Source organism: Quercus robur, chromosome 4 (genome assembly GCF_932294415.1).
Source record: "Quercus robur chromosome 4, dhQueRobu3.1, whole genome shotgun sequence".
In the NCBI taxonomy this organism is placed as follows: Eukaryota; Viridiplantae; Streptophyta; class Magnoliopsida; order Fagales; family Fagaceae; genus Quercus; species Quercus robur.
In genome coordinates, this window is record NC_065537.1 from 69,015,376 (window position 1) to 69,038,300 (window position 22,925).

Sequence of the window (22,925 nt, forward strand, 5' to 3'; positions counted from 1 at the left end):
TCATTTTTATCTTTGTTTTGGTTTTTATTTTTCAAATTCAGTGAGCTCCATATTGCACACTTCGTATACACTCCTTTTGAATAGTGTTTTAAATACACAATTATGAGTCATGTGGCCATGTTTTTACACAATGAGTGTAGTATATAAGAGTGTGACTATTATTACTGTTGCATTATTATGAGACATCCAACATAACAAATTAACAATAGAAAGCAAAAATTGGGGTAATTGATCTTTCCAAAGAACACAGTTTTGCAAAATTAATCTTGTACCAGTTAGACTGCAGTGGAACCTACTTTCTCTGCTATCAGGAATCACTGTATCTGGGTTGTCTTGGCAGTATGAGCTTCGATCAACATAAAAATCGGAGTTTACATCTACCAATTCTAAATAGATAGGTTACACATTGATAATTTGCAGTTTGGTACTGGAACTCTTAAACAATCCAGTGATGATGTGTTACTGCTATACATATTGATAACAACTAAATTGGCCGTACGCATGGTTGAAATTTGAGGAAATAAATAATCAAAATGGTAAAACAAAAACAAGAAAATAAGAAGGCTTAACAGGTTGATTGTTAAAGATTTTCAAGCCCAAAAAAAAACACCTTCGTAGACTCGAAAGAAAGTAATCAATGCTACTTGGGTTACCAATGGTCCTAGCCTGGCCCAATATCTACTGACCCACATTACTACTTGTCCTTACAAACCTTCAAGTGAAATAAGGTTCACCCGATCCACAACCACAAGGCCCCCAATTCAGTGACCCTGTAACAGATATGGGCCAACTCCAATAAACATTTTTCAATAAATTTTTTTTAATAAAAAATTATGTTTATATTTTTTCTAATCACTCTCTTTCTTTTTAGGCTCTTGTTAATGAGGCACTCGATTAGGAGGTTTCAAAGGGGTCCACCTACATTGCAAAATAGCAAAGCTTAACCAAAAAAGAAAAAAAGAGATTTGCATGTTGCGAGTGATCTTTCAATAGACACCTATGAAATTCTAATGGGAGCTTAGCATTGCTTGTATCACAAAGTGCTGAAATATTGCTTCTCCATGTAAAAAAATTCACTCTTAAATGGATTAGCTTGAAGCCTAGGCTGTAGGTGAAAATTTTCCAAAACATTCTTTATAACATGGAAAGAGTTAGTGTAGCTATGATCTCAATTAAGTTATTAACATAGTATATTTGGGCTAAATTCAAATTTCAACACTTGGAAGGACTAAATATTTTCATTAGTAGCCCATACAAGTATAGTGAGAGAGAATACTCTTTGTTAATCTATTCAATGAGATTAAGTTCAACTGCGCATCTTGGGATCAAGTATTTTATTTTAGTAAAGACTGGCATGGCAGTGACTATCAATTAGTAGCTTTGCTATATATGCCTTTCAAGTTGACTTGGTCAAAAAAAAAAAAAGGGACCTTTCTATGGCTTTGTTGTTTGTATGCAATATTACAATATGATATTGACCTAAACTCATCTTTGATGGACTAGACGCTTAGGACTGATCGTCATTATTGTTGCATTGACCCACTAATTCAATTGGGTGGAAGATAGAAAGACTACTTGTGCGAAATCACTGCATGCTATCCTCCTAGAGTCCTAGTAGTTTTGAGAAAGTAAGTTAGTGTCTATCAAGCTTTACTATTTTTTTTAGACAGGATATCTAATTGAGCCATAAGACTCTTTGCCATTTTATTTATCTTTTATTCCTAAAACTTCATACAACATAATTGTAATGCATAAATACCTATATAACAAATAAATCCAATGCTATCAAATTTAGTTGAATTAACTTGTGTCAAAAGTCTATGTGTGGATTAGCTTAAATTTCAAAGTTGGATTATGCAAACAAGGCAGTAGGATCAAACTTGCACAATGTATGGGAATAAAGCATTAACGGTCCTAAGCATATTTTTTTGCACTGTTCTGGTTTGATGTTTGTGTACAAAAGTGTTGAGTTGGGAGTACTTTAAAAAAAAAAAAAAATTTAATTTTTTCTCCTCTAAACGGAAATATAATATAACGTATACTATAAAGCTCAATAAAATTTGTTACTGAGAAAACATAATAAACAATAATAAATGAAGAGATCTCTTGAATATGATTTTACGTAAACATAAAAAGTTGGAGATTGTTGTTTAATTCAACCCCTTTTAGAAGACTGGTGTGACTGTTTTGTGCATTTCGAGATTATAAATTGCTAATTGGATCAGTAAATTAGAAGAAAGATTTCTAGTAATTACAAGATGTGCTCCGGTATCAATAATAACAAAGCTTTTAGAGGACTAGCATTAGGGAATGTAAAAACTCCCCCACTTGTTATTTTACAACCCATCCCTCAAAAAATATGCTCCATCCATATTGGTATAGGTAAAAAATTATGCCACCCATGAACAGTAAATTTCTAAATATACAACCACTGTTCACGGGTTGTAAACTTAAAATCTAATTTTTTATTCTCTCTCTCCCTCTCCTCTCTTCTCTGACTATCCCTCTTTTCTATCTTCCTTTTTCTCTGTCTGACTCTCCCTCTGAAACAAATTCGCTAACTCGGAAGGAATTGGCCTTGAAATTCGGTTATCAGACAAGTCCAAAGCCTTCAAATTCCCGAAACTTTCCGGTATTTCGCCGGAAATCTGGTTCTTGAATAGCAACAACCCTTTAAGCTTGGTTAAGTTTCCGATTTCGAGTGCAAGAGTGCCCATTTGGGATTTCAGTTTGGTGTTCGAATGGTGGGTTTGAGGGTTTGGTTTGGTATTTCAATAGTGTTTCAGAGGTGATGGTGGTGGTGGTGGCGGTGTTGTTTGGATGGTTGGTTAGGTGTTTCTGGGTGGTTTGGTTCGGTGGTGCTGTTGTTTTGAGTGTGATTTCGGTTGTTAAGGAGAGAGACAGAGACAAGATGAGAGAGAGAAATTAATTTTTTTTTTATTAGTATTTTTTTGTAGTTTTTTTTTTTTTTTTTTTTTTCTGTATAGAAAGTCAGAAAATGTCAAAAATATCTCTAATTTAATTAAATAATAATAATTTTTTAAAAAATAAAAAACAGTGTTAAAAATTGTAATTAAATAAAAATTTTAAAAAAACTACTGGAGAAACTTTTTTTAAAAAAATTAGCACGCTCTCTATTTAAATATATTTTATATATATTTAATACATTTTTTTCCTAAAAACTAGTCTATTCAAATCTTAAATTTTAATTTCTTAAAAATTTATTGTCGTGTAATATCACTAACAATAGATAAATTCAAATTGAAAAATTATATTAAACTCAAAATAAATAAATAAAAAAGTCTCATCATACGTGCAGAATGCGTGTGATGAGATTTATTATTTTATTAAGTTATGTGTAAAAATAAGAATTGAGATTTGGGATGAGTTGTAAAATAGATTGGTAAAATAAATAAAGTGGTAATGCATACCAGTAGGCTGTGTCCATTTCTCAGTTTCCCAAACTGCTAATAATTTCAAAGCCCAAAAACAAGGCCCTTCGTTATCCCCACTGTAAAACGTCATACTTCAATCGTACACTCTCTCCGTAAGAGATTGGAGTATTGGACCCAAATGGTGAAAATTTGTAGTGTAATCAAACTTTGTACGCCTTTCAATTGCACTTGCAAGCATTATTCATCATACCTAAGCCACCATTACACAAACAAACTTACAACTTTTGCCACAATTATTTTTCATGTAGACTTTCACATAGAGTAATGGATGTACTACTTTTTCTCCACCAATCACAATCAATTACATAAAAAGTTGTGATAAGAATTATGTATTTTATTTTTTATGATACTAGATTTTTTTGCATTATATTGAACTCCCTCACTCAGTATTTTACTCAATCCCAAAGAGTATATGTACATTTCCTACCGTTACCACAAATTTGTAAAATTTATCGCAAAAAAAAAAATATTATTCCTCACCTCATATTTAATATTTTCCTTTTTCTTTTTTAATGAATTATTGGGACAGTTCAAGAATCTGGAGTTCTAGGGAAATCGACCCGACTCAAGTTTGATCAAATCAAACTCGCTTTTGATGATTGAAGATCGATATCTATGGAGGAGAATAGATTAATTGGATTTGGAATTGAAATCAAGCCAAGCCACCATAGCAAGGAGCAAAGGTACCAATGTTTGTGCACAACTTCTTGTCCCCATGAGTATTTTGTCCAAAGAAAAAAAAAAAAAAACAAAAAGCACGTTTTGACTTCAAAGACTTCCTTTCCAACCTTTTTTGGGTGTGACTTGGTGAATAATAGTATTGAACAGTGATGGAAAACCGACCCCATCTCTGAGTGCCCAGCTCCTTTTTCTTTTTATTTTCTTCTATTTCAAATTCAATTCCTACGCTTGGTAGGGACTAATATTACAAATTCAATTTACCCTTTTCACTTTCAATTTTATGTAATGCTTTAAGCTTTTTCCAACGGAGGAACAACTTTAGAAATTTCTAACGAATTTATTAGGCTATTATAGAGACTGATTAATGCTTCTTAGAAAACCTAATAGAGTAAATTATAAATTACATGCATAAAGTTTGAAGATGATTTTATTTTTTCCTCTTAAAATTTGAAAATTTTGATTTAGTCCCCTAATATTAGTTATTGTTTTGATGGGAACCCTTCCATTTGTGCCCATACCGAAGTAAGCTCAAAACAAATTTGTTTTGGGTCCAGTAAATGCACATCCAATTAAACCATGCCACCTTATTTAAAGAATACACATCATTGTATGAAAATAATTCAACATTTGTGGATTTACCTAAAAAGAAAAAAAAAATTAATTTAAAAACTTCTCTCTCCGTCTAAACTACTTTAGAGAGTAAATAAAGTAGGAAAATTATTGAATACTCCAGAAGTATCATAAATGCGTACTCTCCCCTTTCACATGAATTATGGGTCCCACCATAAATTTAATTAGTGAGACCTACAATTATTTGAAAAGAAAGAGTAAAGATTTATGGTACTCTGAGAGTACCCAATAATTACCCAATAAAGTAACTAGAGTAGTAATTAAATATTTAAATAAAGTTAGTTTGTTGTTACTTTCTAGTTGCTAACGATTAATTGAACATTCCATTTTGATTACCTTTATTTAGTAGTTGCTGACTTGTTGAATATTTATAAAAGTTAGTTAAGTATTTGTCTTTAGAATCTTTATATTAAGTTAAATGTTAATTCCGCTACTTTACCTGAACATCTTAATCATACTTTTATTTCCCTCATTCCAAAAAATAAATCCCTTGAGCATGCTTCAGATTTTAGACCCATAAGCCTTTGCAATGTGCTCTACAAGATTTTCTCAAAAGTCTTGGCAAATAGACTCAAAAAAATTCTACCAAATATTATTACTGAAAACCAGAGTGCTTTTACTAAAAGTAGACTTATATTTGATAATATTCTGGTTGCCTTTGAGTCTCTCCATAGCATGCAAAAACATTGTGGAAAGGAGAATTACATGGCTATTAAATTAGACATGAGTAAAGCCTATGATAGGGTGGAGTAGCCCTACCTTGAATCTGTGATGAGAAGGCCGGGTTTCACTGAAAAATGGATTAATCTGATGATGTTATGTGTCAAGACAGTGTCCTACTCTATTCTTGTGAATGGAGAACCTAAAGGGTGGATTAAACCTTCCAAAGGAATACGCCAAGGTGATCCACTTTCACCATTCCTTTTCTTGTTGTGTACCGAGGGTTTACATGGCCTCATTACCAAGGCAGCTGCACAGGGTGATATTAAGGGCTATTCTCTTTGTAGAAACAGCCCTAGACTAACCCATCTCCTTTTTGCAGATGATAGTCTATTGTTTTGCAGGGCCACAATTCAGGAATGTCAGCAGATCATGAACATCCTTGAAGTATATGGCAAATGATCGGGTCAACAAATCAACAAAAATAAAACCACCATCTTCTTCAGCAAGTCCACTTCTGAAGAGACGAAGAATCAAATCAAGATTTCACTGGACGTACCTGAGATTGTGCAATATGAGAAGTATTTGGGGTTGCCATCACTAATAGGGAGACATAAGAAAGCTAGCTTTAACTTCATAAAAGAAAGGGTGTTGAGAAAACTTCAAGGGTGGAAGGAGAAACTGTTGTCTCAGGCAGGAAAGGAGATCCTTATCAAGGCAGTGGTTCAAGCGATACCGACCTACACAATAAGTTGCTTCAAACTCCCTTTGGAACTTTGTGCAGATATCGAGAGCCTCACTAGAAAATTTTGGTGGGGGTAAAAAGGGGATAGAAGAAAAGTTCATTGGGTGAAGTGGGACACTCTCTGTAAACCAAAGATAAAGGGGGGCATGGGCTTCAAGGATCTAGCTAATTTCAATGATGCACTCTTGGTAAAACAAGCATGGAGATTACTACACCAAAAAGACTCTTTATTCTATAAAGTATTCAAAGCGAGGTTCTTTCCCCATTGTTCCATCTTAGAAGCTCCTAGCTCGAACAATGGTTCCTATGCATGGAGGAGTATCCTAAAAGGAAGGGACTTATTGCTGAAGGGGGTTAGATGGAGGGTGGGGTGTGGAGAAGATATAAGTGTGTGGAATGATGCATGGTTGCCATCACCAACACAGACGGGTCAGCTCACATGTTGTACAAGGCTTTGAAGACATGAAAGTCTCAGAACTCATCGATCCAGTCACTCATAAATGGGATCAGAACCTACTGCATGGACTTTTTACTCCTCATGAGGCAGAGCTCATTGCAAGCATCCCTCTATGTTTGACTAAGGTGAAAGATGTAGTGGTTTGGCCCTTTACTCCTTCAAGCTGCTACACTGTGAAGTCTGGTTCGAAGTTCTTAGTTGCGGAGCAAAATAGAAGCCAACAGCGATGTCCTAATCCTAATGATAACGGGCTGTGGAAGATGATTTAGGGTCTTTCAGTGTCACCCAAGGTATGTAACTTCCTGTGGAAGGCTTGCCAAAACGCCCTTCCGACCAAGTACAACCTCAGACGGCGGCATATATTGACGGAGGATACATGTGAACTATGTAAGGTGGAGGTGGAAGACATATACCATGCACTATGGGGTTGTAACCAGCTATCACAGGTGTGGGATTCCATCCCTTCTTTTGCTTTTAGACACTCAAAATCCTTCCCCTCAATCCGTGAAGTGTTGAAGTTCACGTATGAAGAGCAGAGAAATATTGAGTTAATGGCTTCGCTTATGTGGACCATTTGGCACCGTAAAAACCAAGTTTGAACCTCAACGAAGGACTACCCATTGACGCAAGTGATCCATGCAGCTTCACAGGCTCTCGCCACATTCCAAGACTTTGTTTCTGGCATCCCAGAACAGAGCTGACACAGCTCACAAATGCAGAGCAGGCGGTCTCCTCCTCCGACGGGAATGATCAAGGTTAATTTCGACGGGGCCTTATTCAGAGATATAAAGAAAGCTGGCATCGGAGTGATCGTTCGAGACAGTAACGGGCAAGCCATAGCCACTCTGTCCGAACAAGCTAGCCTTCCCTTTTCCCCGGATATAGCAGAAGCAATGGCTGCAACCAGAGCAGTATCTTTCGTACAAGGACTTGGCTTTACTTCATTCATCTTGGAAGGAGATTCAGCTAACGTTATTAATACCCTGAAGTCGGAAGAGACGTCCTTGTCAACTTATGGTCACATACTTAGCTCAGCAAAGTCCCTATTGGTGGTTAGTAGTTGTGTAACTTTTTCCCATGTTCGCCATTCTGGTAACATTGTAGCGCATAACCTAGCTAAACATGCTAGACATGTTAGAGGTTTTTCGGTGTGGACTGAGAATGCTCCTCCACATACGGATTATGTATTTCTGACTGATCATGGTTAATTCTTCTCAATAAAGTTGATGTCTTCTTTCTCAAAAAAAAAAAAAAAGGTAAATGTTAACAAGCACTCGTGTGGTGCTTGTTAAGATTAAAATAATGTGAGTTTCATTTAATAAAAAAATTAGATAAATGGGAGAAAAAGAAGGGCAATATATAAAGCTGATCTCATAACCTATAAAGCTGCCAAAATGCTGACATAAAGCTGAGTGTTAACGGGCCCCTTATAGTGCCCATTAACACAACCTTGAGACAAAAAAAAAAAAAAATGTTAGGGCCCACCTGTGTACCTTTCGGTTACTCTCAAGTCTCAACCCTTCAAGTGAACTTGGTCGCAACATTGCTGAATTTGTCTTTGGAGACCATCAATAAGGTGTTGATCATTTGCTTGGGGTTTGTTATTCATTGAGACATGGTGTTGATCATTTGTTTGGGGTTTGTTATTCATTGAGATACAATCTTGATCATTTGTTTGGGGTGAAGCGGCTGTAGTTGGGTGCCCAAAAATTTAATCTTTGTTTGGATGCCTAGAAAATGTCGTAAAAGAAAAAAAAAAGGCAAAATTTTATCGGTAGGATATTTTAAACCCACACTTTTAAATGATACATTTTAAACCCCTGACTTTCATACCCAACAAATTCCACTATCACATATGAAATCTATATTTATGAATGTTTGGAATTTAACTAGTTCAATTTAAAAGTCTACCGAAGGATAAAACTGTGGATTTTTTTTTTTTTATACTTTCCCCAAAAATAAACTATATATATTTTAGTGTATGTAATTTTTAACTAAAATTATTTTAGTCTTTTAAGGTTTTTAATAAAAATATAATAATGAAAATACATAGCACGATTTAATTGAACCAACTCTATGAAATAAAAAGCAATAAGCAGGTTTCTTTCTCAAAAAAAATTGAACCAACGAAACACATATTAACACATTAGCATAGGCATCGACAAAAAAGATTCACAATCATAATGATAAGTAACATTTGTTTAAAAAAAAAAAATTTGGGTAAAAAACTGCAAGTAACGTTAAAAAAATAAAAATAAAAATTTGTAAATGTTATGAGAGAAAATCAAAATAATTCGTACAGTGACAAAGGTCAAAAAGTACGAGGAAAGTGGTCAACAAGATTAGTAGATTACTTTAAAGTGTAAAGTGTAAAGCATATAAACAGTGATGTAGCAATTATAAGCTGAAGAACACGACAAAGACTCTCTCATCACTTTCACTATTTCACAAACCCATCTGATCTTAATAATATTCCTGAAAGAAAGAAACAAAAACTATGGCGGAAGGAGCTTTATTCCACCTCGCCGGAAAAGTCCTTGAACTGCTGGGTTCCTTCACTCTCCCAGAGGTCAAACTGGCCTTCTGTGTTCAAACTGAGATTGAAAAACTAACAAGCACAGTTTCCACAATCCAAGCTGTGATTCTTGATGCAGAAAAGCAGAGTTCTCATAATCATCAGATCAAAGATTGGCTCAGAAAGCTCAAAGGTGTTCTCCATGATGCTGATGACTTGCTGGATGATTTCTCAACCCAAGTTTTGCGGCACAAGGTGATGAGAAAGAAGAAGGTACGCATTTTCTCTTCCAGTTCTAATCGTATTGCTTTTAGTCCTAAGATGGGTCGTCAGATAAAAGCAATTAGGGAGAGACTAAATGCCATTGCAAAAGATAAGGAGGATTTCCACTTTATTCAAAGCTTCATTGAGCCACAAGTCATGAGTAGGGACAGAGAAACTTATTCTTTTGTTCTTGAAGATGAAGTTGTTGGGAGAGAGAATGATAAGGAAGTGATTATCGAACTTCTTTTTGGTGACAATGTTGTAGAGAATATTTCTATCATTCCTATTGTTGGTATTGGAGGATTAGGGAAAACCACACTAGCTCAACTGGTTTACAATGATCAAAGTGTCAACAAAAATTTTGAGCTAAAACTTTGGGTTTGTATCTCTGAAATCTTTGATGTAAAACGAATTGTTAAAGAAATTTTAGAACAGTTGACAGATGAGAGACTTAAAGAAAGCTTTGAGATGCTGCAAAATCAGCTTCGAGAAAAACTTAGTGGAAAAAAGTACTTGCTTGTCTTGGATGATATGTGGAATGAGGACAATACTAAATGGCTTCTCTTGAAAAATTTATTAATGGTAGGTGCAAGGGGAAGTAGGATAGTTGTAACCACTCGTTCTGAAATGGTGGCAAGCATAACAGGGACAACTTCATGGTATGCTCTAAGAGGCCTACCTGTAGAAAAGGCTTGGAATTTGTTTGTAAAAGTTGCATTTGGACAAGGCCAACTGCCAAAGAACCAAGCCTTTATTAGCCTGGGAAAGGAGATTTTGGAAAAATGTGTTGGGGTACCTCTTGCCATAAGAACAATAGCAAGCTTGCTACACTCCAAAGCTTCTGAAAATGAGTGGCGATCTTTCAAGAATTATGAACTCTCAAAAATAACTCAAGGAGAAGAAAATAATATTTTATCAACGCTTAAGTTGAGTTATGATCATCTTCCATCATACTTAAAACAATGCTTTGCTTATTGTAGATTGTTTCCAAAAGATTACGAGATTGATGTAGAGACATTGATTGATCTTTGGGCAGCCCAAGGTTTTATTAAGTTGTCAAATCCAAAGCAACGTGTTAAGGATGTTGGTAGAGAGTACTTTATGTTATTACTTTGGAGGTCATTCTTCCAAGATGTTGGAGAAGATTTTAGGGGCAATATATGGTGCAAAATGCATGATCTCATGCATGATCTTGCAATCTCTGTGGCTGGAACTGAATGTACTGTACTACATTCAACTGAGGAAAATATTGGTGAAAATGTTCGTCATGTATCATTTAATCTTTTGGATTCATCAAAGCAGTTTCCAATCATCAAATTTGAAGGAAAGAGGATACGAACAGTTCTTGGACATAGAAGAGGGCATGACTTTACTTGTAATGCGCTCGTTTCAAATCTTAAGTATTCACGCACACTAGATTTGAGCTATCTACGGTCACGAAAAATGCCGAGTTCAATTGGGAAGTTGAAGCATTTAAGATATCTTGATTTTTCTGAAAATGGTTGCATTAAAATTCTCCCTAATTCCATTGTCATGCTGCTGAATTTGCAAACACTGAAGCTCAAGAATTGTCGTGCACTTAGAGAATTACCCAGGGACACCAAAAATCTGGTCAATCTTAGGCATCTAGATATTTCTGGTTGTATTACACTGACTCATATGCCTTACGGACTTGGAAATTTGACTTCTCTTGAGATACTACCATATTTTGTTGTGAGAGGCGGAGGTGTCAAGGCCAGGGCGAGTGGTGGGCTCAGTGAATTGAATAAGCTGAGCAATTTGGGAGGAAACCTGTGGATTCTGAATCTAGGACATGGAAAAGATGACATGATGGAATGTAAAGCTGCAAATATGAAGGAGAAACAACATCTTCACCAACTGAAATTATGGTGGAACATAGAGTTGGTTGGAGAAACCGAATGTTACGATGAAATGTCACTAGAAGGTCTCCAGCCACATCCAAATCTTAATGTGTTGGAATTATCGTTTTATATGGGTGTTACAATTCCAAGTTGGGTCTCTTCGCTCACTAATCTTGTCGATTTGCAATTGTGGAGTAATTGTAGATGCCACCACCTCCCACCATTAAATCAACTCCCTTTTCTCAACTCTGTCTGTCTTGTAAATATGGAAGCACTTCAATACATATCAGAAGACATTGTTAGTAATGTGTTAGGTTACTCAATAACAACGTTCTTTCCATCATTATTTTCTCTCAAAATAAATAAATGCCCTAATCTGAAGGGATGGTGGAGGAAAGATGATAATGATGGGCCAGGCCATCTGTTGCTGCCATCATTTCCTCGTCTCTCTAAATTGGAGATTGAAGATTGCCCTAATCTTACTTTCATGCCCTTGTTTCCATATCTTAAAGTAGAGCTGAAATTGTGGGAAGCTAGCTTGAAGGTATTGCAGCAAACAATGAATAAACAGAGACCATCAACATCAACATCCTCCTCATGCTACTTTCCTCTCTCTGAATTAGATTTTTTGTATTTAAAAGGGGTTAATGATTTAGAATCTCTTCCAGAGAAGTGGCTGCAAAACCTTGTTTCTCTTCGGAGACTTTTCATTTATCGGTGCCATGGACTTAGGTCTCTTCCTTGTAAAGGTATTCAACATCTCACCTCTCTTCAAGAGATGAACATAGTGGACTGCAATGAGCTGGCTCTGGTAAATGACGAAGATGATGGCATGCAATGGCAAGGCCTTCGGAGCCTCCATTCTCTACGTTTTTGGGGAACTCCAAAGTTGGTGTCTCTACCAAATGGGCTTCAACATGTTACCACTCTTCAAAAACTCGAAATTCTTAATTGTAATGATTTAATGGCTATACCGGAGTGGATAGGCAACCTCACATCACTACATCATCTTTCAATTTCTGGATGCTCCAATCAAACGTCACTGCCTCAAGAGATTTGCAATATCTCCTCCTTACAAATTTTTGAGATTAAAAATTGTCCTAATTTGATGGCTTTACCTGAGTCCATAGATAACCTCACATTACTACGTGTGCTTACAATTGGGCAATGGCCCAATTTGACGTCACTGCCTCAAGAAATTTGCAATCTCACCTCTTTAGAATCTCTGAAGATTGAAAGTTGTCCTAATTTGATGGCTTTACCTGAGTCGATAGGCAACCTCACATCACTAAGAGGTCTTGTAATTGACAAATGCCATAATCTGACATCATTGCCTCAAGGGATTCGTGATCTCACCTCTTTACAATTACTAATAATTACTGATTGTCCCATTTTACTGCAAAGATGCCAGTGGCAAATAGGTGAAGATTGGCCCAAGATTGCTCATGTCCCAAACTTGAAACTGCATTATTCGAAGCAATGAGAAACAAGTTCTTTAGGTGAACATCTATCTTTTAATCCCAATTTTTCATAGACAATAAAATAAGGATGCTTTACTGTTTCTCTTCTTCTTTATGCTTGTTGAGGTTTGTGATATTTTGGGGACTTCTCAGTCATATGACTCCTTATGCAGGGAACAGATGGGCTCAAAATTCAGACCCTATTCAAAAACTGCAATTGTGCAATATGACAAGAATTCGGAGGTAATAACCTTTTTTATTTTTTTGTTCCTTTTTTGTTTTTGTCATCAAAATTTTAATTTTACACTTCTTTTCAAATTTTTAGGACAAGAAAAAAGAACAATTTAAATTCTTTGATTTTTTTTTTTTTTAATTCTAATGATTTATATCTTTGTACCTAAAAGGCTAAAACTGTGGTGATGTAATGACATATATGGCTAACACTGCAGACTTGGTTTATACTTTGAGGGTGGTGGTGGAGCTATAAAAGTTTCCATTGTAGATCTACTAAAACTAATTTAGGCAATTACAGATGCCACCCCTGTGGAATACCCTTAAAACAAGCAACTATCTCATGTTTTATTTTGTGACACTTACTTACCTTTTGTTTAGTAATGGACAAACAAACTAATGCTGTTAAGACAACGTGAACGTGCTACAGCTTCTATTTTTCCCCTACTTGACTAACTGCTCATCAAAGTAAATTGGGGTAGAATGTTCTTTTTATCAATTCTTTTCTAGTAAGTTCATTTGCATGAATCATGCTTATCATGAAGGTATGCTCATTTATATATATAAAAAAAGTGTCAGGTCATGGTTCTAGTTCACCTTTCCCAAACACCCCCAAAAGTGGGGGTTTTGTGCATTGGGTACAACTTTAAAGTTTAAAAGCTAATAAACCAATGGTTAGTTCTGAAATTGCATTGTCTAACCAATGACTTAAAATAGTTTTTTTGTTGTTGTCATGATTCAACTGAAATATTTGTCTGCTTCCTCACATGTTTATCTGAAGACTGTTTATCTGAAGACTGACTTTAAAGTCAAAGAATAATAGCCCGTTCAGAAAATTAAAAAAAGAATACAGAGATCAATTAAATTGGATTGGATTTTTTACCAGTTACTAAATTTAAAAGGACTAATAAAGATTTTTCTTTTGCTTAAATACTTGTTAAGACTTGAGGATACCGTTATTTTTCTTACTTTATTCGGGATACTTCTCTACCTATTGTTTTATGATGATTTATTAATGCTCAAAGCAGCAGCCAAGTTTAGGAACTTTTCATTTTCTATGTGGTTGGTGTTTTGTCTATTTCTCTACCTCCTAAAGCCATAGTCTTTGGTTCTTAACTTTTTGTTGTGCAGCCTCTGTCCAAGCATTGGGCCACATTGCACACGTTATTTTCTTTAATGAGTTTAATCACTACAAGTATGGGGCATTGTGTGATGGATGGATAGAGTTCCTGGAGTTCTTTAAGTCAAAGAGATGTAGTATGGGTACTGACGGTTGAGCCAAGACAGGTAAGAGAAGGAGTTTTATTAAATGTCCCAAAGATGGAGTAACTTGCTGCAAAGCGATGCAGAGGTAAGCCAATTCTTGTAGACCATTTTAGTTATTCTTACCTTATTATTTTTGTGCCAACTGCAAAGAGACTACATAGGAAACCATATCAACATTCTTCTTGTAGATTATTTAGATGGTAATTCGCCACTCATCTAATAATATATGGTTAAATTGGCTGGTTCTATATTATCCAGTGCTGATCTCACCAAGGGAGGAGTAGCTTGATACAGTCCTACTCTTTACCACTTGCCCTTGATTATATTCTTTTCTAATACTAAAAGACATGCATTTTCTTACAAAAATGAGCGGAAGTTGTTTCCAATTTTTGATAGTTTTGTGTAGATGTTTCTGTTTGAATTGAAGGTTGTTTCTTTTGTAATTATAACCAGAAATCTATGTAGTATGTGAAATTAAGCATTTCAGACTAGTTCTATGTGTTAGCCTTTTTTGTGATTTGGAAGCTAAAATTAAGGACCACTAAATGATTAATCAATTCAAAGGAAGGACTCCAGTGCCATAAGTGCATGTGTCAAACCAACTCAAAGATGCAGTTGGTAGAAAGTAAAATGGTTGAAAATAATTGTAAATGTTTGCCTTAACATACATATAGAAGTGGGTGGGAATGATCTAGTGATTTGTTTCCAGGAAAAAAGTGTTACCCAATGTCAAAGTGTCTCTTAACTTTCCTATTAGGATAATTTGAAAATCACTTGCTTAAAATTTTACATGTCACTGGTTGGCCGAATATTAATTTAAGGTACCTAGATTTTCTCAATTTTCCCAAAAGGAATCTTCCCTGGAGATGTAGTTCTATATTTAAGAGCCAAATCATACACCAATAACTAAGTCATTTTCATGACTTTCATGCTATCCAAATCTGGGGTCTTTTGTTGAGTGATTTCAACATCTATTACTCTGCAAATATGTTCACAACTTCACTTTCAATTTTGTTCTAGTTCAATGCTTTCTTGGAGTGACCAACAAGCTCATCTCAGTTGAATCCTTGTAATCTCAGATGCCATAGTATGGTATCATTGCCCTAATTAAGGGCTATAGTTGCGTCGCACTCTCACCACTTTAAGGAGATTGTGAATCTCCAGTTGTCCCACTTACTAGAAAGATACAAGGATTGAATAGGTATATGATGGCTAAAATCCCAAATTTCTGCAGGAAGGAAAAAGAAAAACCATATGATGGGACAGAGATTAATATCCTTTTGCTGAAGAAATATACCTAAGATTCTACAGGTATACTAATTAAGCTGCATCCTTCACAAGCTATCAAATATCATCATGATCTTTGTTTTCTTCTTTTTCTTTATTCATCTCTTTAAATGTTTTTTTTTTTTAATTTTAATTTTATAAATTTAAAAAAAAAAAAAAAAAAAAATCTAACTACTGTAGAATGGATTGCAACACTAAACTATAAGGCTTAAGTATTGATACTATTCAATTTATGTACATGCTATAATCCTAAACAATGTGGTGATATATATTCCATTTCGGTTCACTCTTTTCTATTGTTTTGACACATTTGGTAGCCAAAACTACTTGATTTGACTATATACATTTATTTTTAACGAGTAAGCATTTTGATAAAAAAGTACAAAAGGGGCACAACCCTAGTACACCAGATGTATAGAAGAGATTTAAATTGCTTAATTTAATTATTTAGCTATAATCATGTGGGAATTTCATGTTTCTAAAATGTATGATGAATACTTTTGCCAATTTTTCTTTCTCAAACTATCAGAAACATGAATTGAGGAGGCGGTAATGGATCATAAGATTGCTGGTGCCCCAAATATTCTAACCTAGACCAGAAGGATCTCACCCCATTAGTTGCATAGGTTCTTAAATCCTTAAACTTCTATCTTGATCAGTTTTGCTCTTTTTTCGTTGTTCTCTTTTAAGAGCTTTCAATTTTGTTGAATTTCTAAATTATGTGTTTCTGTATATAACACAGAGGAGAGTGTGGCAAAATTAAAGATGACTCTACAAAAATGAAGCATCATCTTTCAATAGATTGAGTAATACGCCTCACTTCAGTTGACATCATCTGCAAAACTCTTACAAATTTTTAAATTTGTTTTTCAGTTGACAACTTCAAGTGCAAGGCAAATTGGGGCTTGCTCTATTGAGATGGCTTTTGAGACTTCCACAACAAAGAACCTCTTTCGGTGTGCTGTTATCTCTACATAGCATGGTATTAGTCATCCTTGAAGTAGTCTTTCAATTCTACGTAAGGCTGCGTAGGATACCACAATATTCCAAGCCATGGGCAATTACATATATGAGACTTGAGCACTTACATTTTGTGCAGAGGCTAGGTGTGTGTTCATGTTATAGTATCAGTTTCCCAACAATCTTTCTACATTAGCATAAAATTTAGTGATCACATATCATAGAAAGGGCCCTATGTTAGTTGGGGCCCCTTTCATCATGGCCTTTATCATCAACTGCCTTCCTCTGTGCTTGGCAACATTACTCCACATTGGTGCCTGTTTGGATTGCCACCTATAGGACTAGCTGGTGATTCGTTGATCAAAGAGCAGATTTTGGAGAGATTATTCATCGATCTTGTAGTTGGTGAATCACTGATCAAAGAGTATTATTAAGTAGCTATCCTTGTGGAGAAGTATTAGTCATCTTCGACAGTTTTGCTACATATATGAGGACAGTTAAATGTATCTTTTCATTTCGTCAGGAAAGTTGAATTTCCAATTTTCAGCATGTTGAGTACTGTATCAAATATTTCAGCATGTTGAGTACATATAATTTTTGCTACTTGGATTTGATTATAATCAGGGTGCTCTTTGTACTTGTATTTGATGCGGGAGACGCAAGAAGATTTTTATTTAGTATTATTTATGTTTGCAAGTCAATTGTATTTTTTTTTTTTTTTATATTTGAGGTCCTAGTAGTTTATTAGGCTATTAATATTTTAATTTGGAAGCAAGGTTATTTTCGTAATAAGGCAATTAGGGTTTCCTAGCCAATTAGAACTAGGGTTTAGTAATCCTTTATAAGCAACCTATTATACTTCTTGAGGAGACAGTTGATATTTTGATGAATGAAAACAATGACCGTTTGGTCTTTCTTTGGTCTGGTGCTGACTCCAGGTCTGCCCTAGGTGCTGATTCCTAGTGGTTTCCCCGCTTGGTGCTGACTCCAAGCAAGGCCTAGGTGCTGACTCCTAGGTCATATCTTTTATTTTTCCATTATTTCAATTTTGTTCTGATTGTCCTGCGTCAGTTTTGGTATCAGAGCAAACACCGATCTGTTTGAAGTATCATCGCAGTCAATCCAGAACCAAAAAAAAAATCTGTTGAACCACCGTCACAACCCATTAGAAATCCTAATCACCATTACTTCTTACCACCACCAGAAGACCCCACAATAAAAAAAATCCTACCAGCACCACCACCATATCGCCACCATTGCCAATATGACACAATCATCCCAATCACTCCAAGACGCCAACCCCACGGCCATAGATCCTGAGCCCATACTCAAATCACCAAACTAGTTGCAACCACGAAGACAGAGAAGTTCTATCACCGCTGACCCTGGTTCACCGTTTGGTCTTCCTCGCGCCGGAGAACCACTTCCATCGGTTCTCGCTTGCTGCCGTGACTACCGCTGCACACACTCGCAAGCCCCAGTTGCAGCGACTCACCGCCAGCAGCTTCGATCCTCACCATCACCTCTGTTCTGCGCTGCCATGATTTCAGTTTTGCCCATTGTCACGCTGCCGCAATCTCATCAGTCTCCATCAATCCGATCTCATGAGGTAACCCCCTAGCCTTGTCTAAACCCATTCTTCCAAAAAAAAAAAAAAAATTTCTTTACCTGGCCCAATTTTCCCTTTAAAAGTCCGCCCATCAGCCCCTTTTCCTAACAAATGCAAGCCTGAGCCTATTGTTTGACAACCCAGTACTATACCGAACCATGAAACATTGCCTGACCAAAATAATAAAAAAGGCAGAAAATTAAGTTTTAGTCTTTGTGTATTGTGCCTCTAAGTTGGAGCTGGAAAATGACTTCCTTTGATAGGAAGCTTGAGAAGCAGCTTAAAGATAGAGAATTTGAAAAGCAAATTAAGGAGGCTAGGAATAGACTCCTTAACCCTCCTTCCTCCATTGATGATCTTCTCACTCTTCTTAATAAAGTTGAAAATTTGTTAGCATATGTGGAGCAAGAACCATCCAAATCAATGCGAGATGCACTTTTACCCTCAGTGAAGGCATTGATTACTAATAAACTTTTGAGACATGCTGAAATGGATGTGAAGGTCTTAGTTGTATCTTGCATTATTGAGATTACAAGGATAACAGCACTGGATGCCCCATATAAGGATGAGCAAATGAAAGAAATATTTCAGTTTATTGTGGCAGTATTTGAAAATATGCCTCATGTGTCTACTCGCTCTTATAAGAAGGTGGTTTCAATTCTTGATACCATTACAAAGGTCAAGTTATGCTTGGTGATGCTGGATCTTGAGTGTGATGCATTGGTTGTTGAAATGTTTCAAAGTTTCTTGAAGATAATTAGGTCCAACCATCCACCTTCTGTACTTTCAGCTATAGAGACAATTATGAATCTGGTCATAGATGAAAGTGAAGACATTTCCTTGGATCTTCTCAGTTCACTTTTTGCTATTGTAAGAAAGGCAAATCATAATGTTTCACCTATTTCGTGGACATTGGGGGAGCAAATAATCACTAGGATTAATGCCCAGTTAGAAAAGATGATGGCACCCACTTAAAAACTACCTAGCAAGCTTGAGGGTGCACATGATGTGAAAGTTGAAGTTGTTGAACGTGCTTCTGATCAACCCTCCACAGTCTTTGAAGATCTACATCTTGGTGAAGTCGAAGAGGTTAAAACCACAGTGCTTCCTATGGTTCATAAGGTTCAAGACAAGATTATACTAATTCCACGCATTGATTTTGTTATTCCAAATGAGTTTGATGTGGTGGAATTCAAGGTTTTTCTTTTCCCTATGCTCCCTAAGGTGATTCCAAACTTGAAGCAAGTGTTACTTGTCAGCATCCTAATCCTTCAATGCTTTAAAACTCGAGGTCGAGTTTTCTCCAACCAGGGGAGAATGATGCGGGAGACGCAAGAAGATTTTTATTTAGTATTATTTATGTTTGCAAGTCAATTGTATTTTTTTTTTATATTTGAGGTCCTAGTAGTTTATTAGGCTATTAATATTTTAATTTGGAAGCAAGGTTATTTTCGTAATAAGGCAATTAGGGTTTCCTAGCCAATTAGAACTAGGGTTTAGTAATCCTTTATAAGCAACCTATTATACTTCTTGAGGAGACAGTTGATATTTTGATGAATGAAAACAATGGCCGTTTGGTCTTTCTTTGGTCTGGTGCTGACTCCAGGTCTGCCCTAGGTGCTGATTCCTAGTGGTTTCCCCGCTTGGTGCTGACTCCAAGCAAGGCCTAGGTGCTGACTCCTAGGTCATATCTTTTATTTTTCCATTATTTCAATTTTGTTCTGATTGTCCTGCGTCAGTATTCCAATTAATATTGAGTAATTCTTTTCTTCTTATTCTTTTTTTTTTTTTTTTAACAACTGGGGATAAAGATGCTTACCATGACCTCTCCCAGACCCCGCAAAAGTGGGAGCTTTGTGCACAAGGTACAACATTTACGATAATGAAAAAAATCCTCTTGAAATAAATTCCACATCTCAACAAACTGAAGGAATTTAAGCAATAAAAATCTTTTTGCTTTTCAAATTAGTGAGCTTTTCTTGTAACATGTTGTATCTAGTGAACCATCTTGTCAATGATGTTTCCTGCTTTCTTGTTAATACAATTGGAATTTGTAGTGCACTGTCAATTTGTATAAATGAATTGTGTATTGCATGTGTCCCTCTCTTAGAAGCAAAATTAGTCTATTTAGAATTGCATGGTGCTAAAGTGAAACTGCAAATTCCAATTTTAAACTTGGTTTAATTTTTATCCTCTTAGATTTGAGATTGTTGGAACTTGCATGGAACTTATTCGCTCCATTTTTAGCCTTCTTTTATTTCTACGTGTTCCTATACAATACAGTATGGACAATCAAAAGTTACTGAAATTCAAGACAGTCAAAAAGAATTATTTTTAAGAAATTTTTTCAACTAGAGTTCTGCATTCTGCAAGTAATCTTCCTATTATCAAATATCTTCTTAGGAGCATGGTTCTAGTACAAAATGCTACCGTGTTTTCCTGCATGTAAAATATGTTGCTCTTGGCTGGATTAACTTGAAGCCTAGGCCATAGGTAAAACTTTTCCAAAACATTCTATATAGCAAGAAAAGATTCATCCCCTTGTCATAGTTTATGAATCCCTTAGAAGCAGCAGTTCAAAGAAACATTGAAGTAAACAGTACATCTTGGGGACATTGTTGACCCTACAATCGCTCTTTGAAATGGTTTTGGAAATACAATTGCAGTGAGCATATAACTGCCCTTTTCCAATTCCCCTCTAAATAAAGGCTACTTAATTTGGACTAATGACATAATGACTAGTAACTAGCAACTTTGCTATTGCCTTTGTAGTTTGTACACAATATTGCAAGATGATATTGACATGAACTCAAGCATAAATGATTAACTAGGTCCCTCATTTTAGAACTAGAGTTACCTTTGTTGCATTGATCTCATAATTTACTTAATTGGAAGGAAAAAAGGCTTGTGTGAAATCAAACTATGTGACCATAACAACAAGGAGCTTTCAAAACTTTAGTAAAAAGATAGTATTATTAGCTTCTTCCCTATAAATTTCTCTGGCCATTTAAGTTTTTAAGGTTCAAAAATAGAATAATAAGGCAAATCTTGTATTTTTTTTTTTTTTTTTTGGTTCATTTAATTTTTACATTAGGCCTTGTAACAAAGAAGTCTCTTGTAGTAGGAAAGGATTTCTCTTCAAGTTGCTATCTCCTTGAAGGTTTTGCCATTTATAAAAAAAGTTTTGAAAATTTCTATTCATTTTATAATTTTTCAAAGGTGCCATGGTAGACTATTGTAAGTTCAGTACAATAATCTGTTGTATTTGATAATCTACCCTCACCCAAAACATTTTCAAATGAGTTGAAAACTTTCATCCTTCTTAACATTTTTGCCATAACCCATGCAACTGCTGCAAAATTTTTGCGGTCTATGTGTTGTGTTCATTATCTTTCCCACAAGGACATGCCTTAACATCTTTTACAATTCAAAAAATGAAGACCCTTATCATGTGAGTGAGTCTGTTTAGTAGATATCAAGCCCCATAAGATTTGGTGTATTTTTGTCAAGTTTTGTAGCCATTAAGCCAAATCCATCCCCTTAATCTAATGATCATATATATTTGCAATGCTTCCGACCCTACTACGGGATTGAAACCTAAAAACCATGTGGTACAAGAAATATACTTGTTAGTTAACGTTTTTTCATTGATGTTAAACTAAAATATTGCAAATCAGAAGAAAATGAAGAAAGAATAAATAAGTTGTGTCATAGATATGAAGAAGGTAAAACAGTGCCTCATATATTCAGTCCAATTTGGTCCTGCTCGGTCTATTTCGGTCTTATTGGGTTGCTTTTACGATTATAAGTAGAGTGATCTTTGTACTTGTATGCCATTGCCAATTAATGTTTTGAGTATTTTTTTTTCCCATTGTGGGAATGTAAAATTAGTAAATAAATTGGAAAATATTCTAAGATATTTAAACAAATCAATCATATTTATTATGTTTTTGGTATTTGTTTTTCAAATTCAATGAGCTCTTACCTGTTCCATCTAGTGAAACATCTTGCCAATAATGCAATGATGTTTCTTGCTATTTATCTACCTATATATATTTGATAAAAGGCATCGTTTGCATTTTATCCAATAAAATTATAGGACATGAGACATAACAATAGAAATCAAAATTTGGGGTAATAGGTCTTTCCAAAGTACATAGTTTTGTCAAAATTAATCTTGTACCAGTCAGATTGCATTGGAACCATTTTCTTTGCTATTGAGAATCACTATATGTATGTAGGATGTCTTCAAGGTATATATGAGCTTTGTAATCCTCATAGAATCTGGTTGCATCTTGTAGAATGATCGATGTTTGCACTTCACTAACCACATAAATGTGTACGTGTGTTTCAATGGTACCAAAGCTGGCCATGCAAGAACAACAAACTTCTCCAACTCTTCTTTGCTGTAATTCCCAACCTCATTTTCAAACACCATTCTAAAATATTTCTGGGTATTTTGGCATATCTTTTGTATACTTATTGGACACCAACCACATATGCTCCCCTTGATGGAGGACATTGCCACAAGGTGGGAAGGACTGTTTCATTGTCTTGCACACAACTACACAACCCATTTTTAGCACATCATCAACAACAGTCATAAATTTTCCTTAGTGGGCAGGGTGTCTTGAATAGCCCTTCAGAATGTGGTGTGCAACCCGCCTTAGATAATATTTTCTTAAAAAGTCAGATTTCTAAATAAAACCAATAATTTAGCATAGATAGAGTAGAGTACCATAAACCGAAAGTTAGGTCTTATATAAGCTATCGTCATCTAATTCAAAAAAGTGTTATGCTTTCTATAACGTGCTTTTCTATATAGCACACTTTTTAAATATAA

At 35.4% G+C, this 22,925-nt stretch overlaps 1 protein-coding gene across 15 annotated transcripts in view; it reads left to right on the top strand.

The window, feature by feature from the left end:
• The first annotated feature begins 8,585 nt into the window (after positions 1-8,585).
• The window catches only part of LOC126724188 (putative disease resistance protein RGA3), a 60,825-nt gene continuing 46,485 nt past the window's right edge, over positions 8,586-22,925 (top strand). For 13 of the 15 annotated variants that reach the window (XM_050428556.1, XM_050428553.1, XM_050428548.1 and 10 more), the window contains exons 1-6: positions 8,586-12,768; positions 12,903-12,972; positions 14,092-14,311; positions 15,461-15,537; positions 16,043-16,139; positions 16,387-16,495. In XM_050428556.1, coding sequence (XP_050284513.1) covers positions 9,126-12,752 — 3,627 coding nt within the window. In that variant the 5' untranslated portion in view covers positions 8,586-9,125 and the 3' untranslated portion in view covers positions 12,753-12,768; positions 12,903-12,972; positions 14,092-14,311; ... (1 more) ...; positions 16,043-16,139; positions 16,387-16,495. Of the gene's footprint in view, positions 12,769-12,902; positions 12,973-14,091; positions 14,312-15,460; positions 15,538-16,042; positions 16,140-16,304; positions 16,320-16,386; positions 16,496-22,925 lie in introns of those variants that run through there. The other 2 variants (XM_050428549.1, XR_007654679.1) reach the window with 2 other exon arrangements.